This window comes from Rhipicephalus microplus, chromosome 3 (genome assembly GCF_043290135.1).
Source record: "Rhipicephalus microplus isolate Deutch F79 chromosome 3, USDA_Rmic, whole genome shotgun sequence".
Lineage (NCBI taxonomy): Eukaryota > Metazoa > Arthropoda > Arachnida > Ixodida > Ixodidae > Rhipicephalus > Rhipicephalus microplus.
Window position 1 is genome coordinate 3,131,242 of NC_134702.1, and position 7,278 is coordinate 3,138,519.

Below are 7,278 nucleotides of genomic sequence, written 5' to 3' on the forward strand. Positions count from 1 at the left end.
AGACGTACCCTCCGCGTGACAAACGCTTACATCAAACAGTCTCGTGAAAGGCTGCACCATTCGCCCAGCGTGCTCTTTACTCTAGTTTCCTGTATACAGCGACGATGTTCAGATCCTGTTCTATAATCAGGCGGTTAAGCTGGTTTTGCCGCCATTCGGCAGAAAGCCCACGTACATTTATCGTCGCCAATCTAAACTTCGTCATCGTGATGAGAAAAAAATTGGCAGATCCCACGTACAGTGGGAGTCGATGATATGCGAAGCACGAATGGGAAATACTGATGTGTCACTTTAAAATCAGCACAACATTACGAGGTGGAGGTAAATGATGCCACGCATGACTTCCGTGTCATGATTATCATGTTTGGATGTGTCGTTTACCGTCTTCATCTATTCACGTCACGTGATACCAAATATAACTCCCGGAAAGCACGCCGTACAATCTCTGCGTTGACGTCAAATGCTACCCAGCACAATTTGAGACGAACCTCTTGCTTCTCTGGGTTGACGACGAGGCAGGGCCGGTTTTTCACGGAGAGTAGGTCAGCGTCCAGAAGTGTCCTCTTGGCCTCATCTCTCTTCATGTTAAGAAGCCAGACGTGCGACATCTGATACGCTCTTATGCTGCTCACCTCTTGAATGATGCCTAGTTCCTTGAGCGACTTTCGGAAGCCATTGATCTCGTACGGGTGCCCTGCAATGTCGCAGTGCAGAACCAACGCGCTTCTGAGTCCTTCTTCTGAAGGCAATGGTGGCAGAATTAAACGGTATAGTCTTTGGTAAGTGAAGCTGCCAAGTAGCGAGAGCATGCGACGGACGCGAATCACATCGGCTGCGGCTCATTTTCAAGAAGAATTTCTTCCTGGCGACCTGTTGCAATGATAGGAACTTGTTCCTAGCATCACCACTGTCAAGCCTATACTGGACTTCAACCTGTGAGTGCGCTTTTAAACGTCTTAACGCTTTCGAAAGTTCTTGAAAAGGTCCACCTCGCTAACCCTAACAAGCCGGAGACGTGGCTTGGACAGAACGCCGCCCCGCTCTACAGCGGATGGCGAGCGTCTCTGGGAGCGTCGCAGCCGACGAGAAGCGCTCATTGCCCTCTCGCTCCACGGACCACATGATGGATACGCAGACCAGTCAAGACGCCAATACGCAGGTGAGCAATGAGCACAACGCACATCCATGGATCACTGTTACCGAGAGAGCGAACAAACGCCGACAGCTGCAACCCCATACTGTACCGACTCAACAGCTGCCCAGCACGCCGTCTGAGCCCGCTCTACGCCAGAGCCGGCCTAAGACGCGTCTACCAAGACTCCCACCGCTCCCTGCCGAGGACTACAAGCTAGCAATCCGTCCCCATGGTGGATTAAATCTGAGCAAGGTTAGCCCCAAGATGTTACTTCTCGCCGTAGTTCATGCAGCAAATACACGCAGTGAGAAGCCTGATATCAAGCTTCGAGTTGACGAAAATCAAAATGTGCTAACAATAAGCACCTCATCTGAACACATCGCCACGGCACTTGGACAAATCACGAAAATTACAGTGCACGCAGCAACCTACGACATCACCTCTTATGGTATTGCGCCTGATAATTCGTGCAAAGGGGTGGTCAACGGAATAGGGCATGAAATCACACCAAACGACTTCCAGACAGAAGTTGAAGTACCGGGCTACGAGGTCCTTACGTGCAGACACCTCGGCAACTCCGGAGCAATGGTGCTCACATTTTGTGGCAAGCGAGTTCCTTTCTTCGTCAACGCGTACGGACAGGCTCTTCGCTGCTACCTCTACAAACGGACTATTCCCCACTGTAGAAAGTGCAACAAAACAGGACACCACGAGGATGTGTGCCCACAGCCTCCTGACACACCGAAATGTCGAGTGTGCGGGGATTCACTATCACCCAACTACCACGAGTGCCGCCCCTCTTGCATGCTTTGTGGTGGCGACCACCCGACGGCTGCCAAACCATGCCCAAAGCGGTTTTTGCCACCAGTCAACCGACGCAAACCATTCTGGTCAGCTTCTCCCACCAAGGAGGCCCAGTCACCATCTCCCAGCCCCGGATGACAGAGCAGTGCGTCCGGGAGACCAGCCAGGTGAAGGAGCCATTCCAGGGATAAGTCGGGGCCCAAGCGAGGAAACTCGTCATCGCGAAGCGGTTTCGCTGGCCAGCCGGGATCTCAAGGCTGGCACACGGACGGGACAATCATCATCATGGCCAGCAAAGTGGTTCCCACAAGAAAGCACAAACGGTAAGCTGGGGAGGGCAGTTCCCTCCTCTCCCTCCCTCTCCGAACCAGTCCCACTCTCTCACACAAACATCAACGCTGGAAAGAACACCACAACCAACGCCACCTAGACTACCACAACCCATGTCAGTAGACACTCAGCTCCACCCTGACATGTCGTCAACTACGGCACGGTCCGACTATTGCACACGAGAGGCTTTGAACGAAATGGCTACTTCTTTAAGGAACGAATTCGCAGCTATGATGCAGGTAGAAATGCAGAAAATGAAGAATAGCATTATGGATGAACTAACAGCTCCACTCCAACAATTGATCTAGCAGGCACTGCAACCTGCTGTTTGTCAAGCTCGTCAGAGTGATCGACAGACGCTCGTTACATCGTGACCAAGAAACAAAGCCTTCTTTAATGTTTCGTCGTGAAATATATACAGTCAGAATGATCACATGACTCCCGTGATAACCGGATAAAGGAAACCAAGACAGCGTATGTCTTGGCGCTTGTCTCTGGAGCAGGTGGCCACGGAATGCAGCAGGATGACGTCACATCTTCCCCGTTTTATAAGCATCGTGGGCCTGCCAAAAAAGGAAAGCATTTCAGAAATTAATCATCAATAACAAGTCTTTTCGGAGCTCGTATGACGCGCCCATATCGCGTCGTTCTTTGCTCAGGACTTGAAGTTTTGTTCGATGAACGAGACTCTTGGATGTCAGACGACTTGGTAGCTACGATGTCTTTGTCCGTCACGTCCGTTGGCTCGCTGTTTCGTGGATGCTGCTCCATCCTTACGGGGCTTGTTTCTCCTCCATGTGGGAGAAGGAAGAGATGACGCATGTTTCTGCGTACGGTTTTTCCTTCAGTTTGGACCCAGTAGGATCTCGGTGTTTTAAAAAGACGAAGGACCGTGCCCTCGGCGCATCTGTCTTTGAGCCATACTTGAGTGCCTGCGGATAGACAGAGAAGAGGTCTCGCAGCATGACGTTTGTCAAAATACATCTTTTGTTTTTGTCTGTATTTTTCGCCTTGCTCTTTCCAAGGAGCCTTTACTACTTCTGGCTTTAGCGCGGATGGCATGCAGGGTACTTTTGAGCGTAAACGGCGGCTCATTAGCAGCTGCGCTGGACTATAGCCGGTTGGACCCGGCGTGTTTCTATAGTTCAGCAATGTGATGTAGAGGTCCTCTGCCTTCTTCAAAAGACTTTTAAGAGTCCCTACCATGCTCTCAGCTTCCCCGTTAGTTTGAGGGTAACGAGGACTTGTGACATGCCTAAAGCCGTAGTTTCTTGCAAAATCAGCAAACGTGAATGAGGTTAATTGTGGTCCGTTGCCTGATATTACCGTTTGCGGTACCCCATGTCTATGTCTGGCAAAGCAGCTTTTCAGGTGCTGGATGACCGCCTTCGACGACGTTCCTCGATCCAGCAGGGCCAGCTCAGGATACCTGGAATGATAACAACGGCAAGATAGACAGCTCCTTTCATCTCAAATAAATCAATTCCGATTTTCTGCCATGGCAGCTCGGTTGTTTCCGATGGAATCATTGGTTCGGAAAATTGGGTACGCTCTGTGGCGCATGCTTGGCAGTTGGCCATGGTTTGTGCAATGTCTTTGCCGATTCCTGGCCACCAGAGAGATTCTTTAGCGCTCGCGCGGCAGCGTGCAATTCCCTGGTGTCCCTCGTGAACCCTCCCAAGCATTTCTTTCCGCAGCGCTCGTGGAATCACCAGCCTTGAGCCCTTCAAAAGCAGCTGCTTGCATACCGTGACGTTACCACGATGCGCCCAGAATGGCTTGAGAAGTTGTGGTGTGTAGTGCTTAGCGGGCCAACCTTGCATACAAGCTTCGAGCAACGACGCACATTCGGGGTCGTTTGCTTGCTCTGAGCGTATGCGTTCGAGCATGTCGTCAGAGAACGCATACTGAATGACTCCCTCCACGTGAGTCGAAACGTCTGCTTCAGACAACCCTCTGACCGAAAGCGTAGTGTTCATCACTCTCGCGCGAGAAAGTGTGTCCGCCGTAGCAATGCTTTTCCCCGGGACGTGTGTAAGCGTGAACGAATACCGCATAAGACGCATAATGAACCTTTAAATTCTTGGCGGTAGAGAATCAAGAGGATCTCGACCCAGTAGCGGGAAGAGAGGCTTGTGATCCGTCTCAAATAGGAACGCGAGGCCTCTTAGGAATTCATCGAAGCGTTCCGCAGCCCAAGTTAAAGCTAATGCTTCTTTTTCGATCTGTGAATACCTCTGCTCCGTTTTTGTGAGCGATCGGGAGGCATATGAAACTGGACGCCTCTCACCAGATGGCTGATCCTGGAGGAGTACTGCGCCAACCCCTAGTGAAGACGCGTCCGCCGATACAATTGTCGAGTACCGGGGGTTGTACCTCACCAGGCATCTGTCTGAGCTGAGAGTGGTCTTGATCTTCTCAAAAGCTGTCTCTTGTTGAGGTCCCCAAAACCAGTCACTGTCCTTGTTGAGGAGGCTGCGTAAAGGAGCAGACATTGAAGCTGCATCAGGTAAAAACCTTGCGAGATGGTTCATCATACCTAACAAGGATTGAACCTAAGCAACGTTTTGGGGTCTGGGCAATTGCTTGATTGCTCTAACTTTCTCGGGGTCTGGACGCACGCCGTTGGCATCGAAGATCATCCCCAAGAATGCGACCTGTTTAACTCAGAAACAACACTTTTCCCTGTTGAGAGTTACGCCTGCTTGTTGAAGTCGTTTGAGGACGTTACAAAGCCGCTTGTCGTGTTCCACTTGGTTCTTGCCGTACACCAGAATGTCATCCATGTAGTTCAGTACGCCGTCTAGGCCTTCTAGGACTTGCGATAACTTTCTTTGAAAAATTTCAGGTGTGGATGTAATCCCGAACGGCAACCAGCGATAGCAGTACCGCCCGTACGGCGTAATGAATGTCGTGAGCTTTTGACATTCCTCGGAAATCCTAATCTGGTAGAAACCAGAATGCGCGTTTAGTTTAGAGAAGACTTTGGCTTCCTGGAAGCTTCCCATAACTTGCTCAATTGTTGGCAGTTGATGATGCTCTCGTCTGACGAACTGGTTCAATTGAGTTAAGTCAACGCAGATCCTTACTGCTCCAGACGGCTTCATTACAGGAACGATAGGCGCGCACCATTCTGTCCGTTCTTCGACCTTCTGCATCATTCCTTTTCTTTCTAGCCTGTCCAGTTCTTCTTTTACTTTTTCTTTTATGGGAATAGGAACCCGTTGCGGTGTAGACAGACTGTGTGGGATTGCATGTGGCGCAAGGCGTATGGTGTGTTCTCCCGATACGGTACCCGTGCCTTGGAATATCTTGGGATACTTGCTTCCGATATTGTCAGCAGTGTCTAATTCATCTAGGAAGCGAACAATTCCCAGAGCTTTTATGGCTGGTAGTCCCAACAAGGGCGTGCGCAAGTTCTGCACGACGTAAATGATTTGTTGTGAATCGTACGGATGCTAGTATTGCTATGTTCTTTAAGATCGGCTGCGTTTTCCAGAGAAGGCGGAAGAAAAGGGTAATTTTCACCGACGACCGTGACTTCGGCTCCCGTATCTACTTTCATGCGGAGCGTCTGGTCGTTTATCTTTACCGTCACGAAATGCTCAGATTGTGTGTTCGCACACTGCTCGACCGTGCCTATAAACTTGCCATCAGCTTCGGCGATGCTATCGAGATTTGTGTCTCTTTGCTTTTTTTTTCGGCATGCCTTTTCATAGTGGCCCAACTTCCGGCAAAACCTGCACGTTTCTTTTTGCGCTGGACACTTTCGCGGGTGAAATGGTCCGGCACAATAACTGAAGTTATTTTGATGATAAGCGGGCTTCTGACAGCGAGTAAACGTGCTCTTTGCAGCGCCTTTCTTCGACTTTACTGCGGCGACGCAAGCTTCTGTGACTGTGCCCTCATGCTCTTTTCGTTCTGCTTGTTGTTGCTTTACGGTTTCGCTCGTACGCGCTCTTGCCAAAGCAGTGGTCATCGTTAGCTTGGGGTCCATCTGCAGTTCTACCAAAAGAACCTGGTCCCGTAGTCCAACTACGAAGCGGTCTCTTATTAGGCATTCCTTCATGCTTGCGAACTCGCATCTGTCGGCTAACTTGCTAAGCTCGGTTGCGAACTGGTCTACTGTTTCTCCCAGTTGTTGGCGGCGTAGATTAAAGCGAGCACTTTTGTAGACTATGTTCTTGGTGTGGACAAAGTAGTCGTTAAATTTAGACTTTACGAGCTTGAAGTTCTCCATTTCTTCGTCTTTTACGTTTAGCGACCGAAGAATCTCCCTCGACTTTCTGCCCATAGTATAGAGAAGAGTCCTTACTTGAACTTCGTCTTTTTTCTCATGTAGCCCAGACGTGAATCTGTAGTCGTCAAATTCGTCCATCCAGGCGGGCCAGTCCGCTGCGTTCTGGAAGTCGAAGGGCTTAGGAGGCTTGATTCCCGCCATTCTGAAGCGTTGTCGCCGATACGGCCTGTGCTCGTAGACGCAGCTACCAGTCGCTCGCTTGCTGACGGGGCCGTTGAAGCGCTAGTTGGCTACATCGGAACCACTTCCGACACCATGTCAAGCTCGTCAGAGTGATCGACAGGCGCTCGTTACATCGTGACCAAGAAAAAAAAGCTCTCTTTAATGTTTCGTCGTGAAATATATACAGTCAGAATGATCACATGACTCCCGTGATAACCGTATAAAGGAAACCAAGATAGCGCGTGTCTTAGCGCTTGTCTCTGGAGCAGGCGGCCACGGAATGCAGCAGGATGACGTCACACTGTCCAGCAGATTCTAACGGATGTTAAACAGCAGATATCGGCTGCACTTGGCCAACTTAATATTTCGCCATCTGCACCAAAACGCACCACGTCTCCGACACGTGAAATACAGCGACCGAATCCTTACATACGCCCCTCCCGTTTCCTATCACCGTCCCGAAAAACCGTCCCAACAGCCGCAGCTGCTGCAGTTCCGCTTCCCACCACCCTCCACCAAGATTTAGCATAGTCTGAAAGGCCTTAGC

General features: G+C 50.4%; 1 protein-coding gene across 1 annotated transcript; it reads right to left on the minus strand.

The window, feature by feature from the left end:
- Positions 1-2,532: 2,532 nt before the first annotated feature.
- LOC142803574 (uncharacterized) lies at positions 2,533-6,876 on the minus strand. Its single transcript, XM_075888732.1, has one exon. The coding sequence runs from the start codon at positions 6,708-6,710 to the stop codon at positions 5,652-5,654; it is 1,059 nt and encodes a 352-aa protein (XP_075744847.1). The 5' UTR covers positions 6,711-6,876; the 3' UTR covers positions 2,533-5,651.
- Between the last annotated feature and the right edge of the window lie 402 nt (positions 6,877-7,278).

What these genes read in the sequence shown, in the direction of transcription:
- LOC142803574 (XM_075888732.1), bottom strand. Translation starts at nt 6,710, where the DNA reads ATGGCGGGAATCAAGCCTCCTAAGCCCTTCGACTTCCAGAACGCAGCG.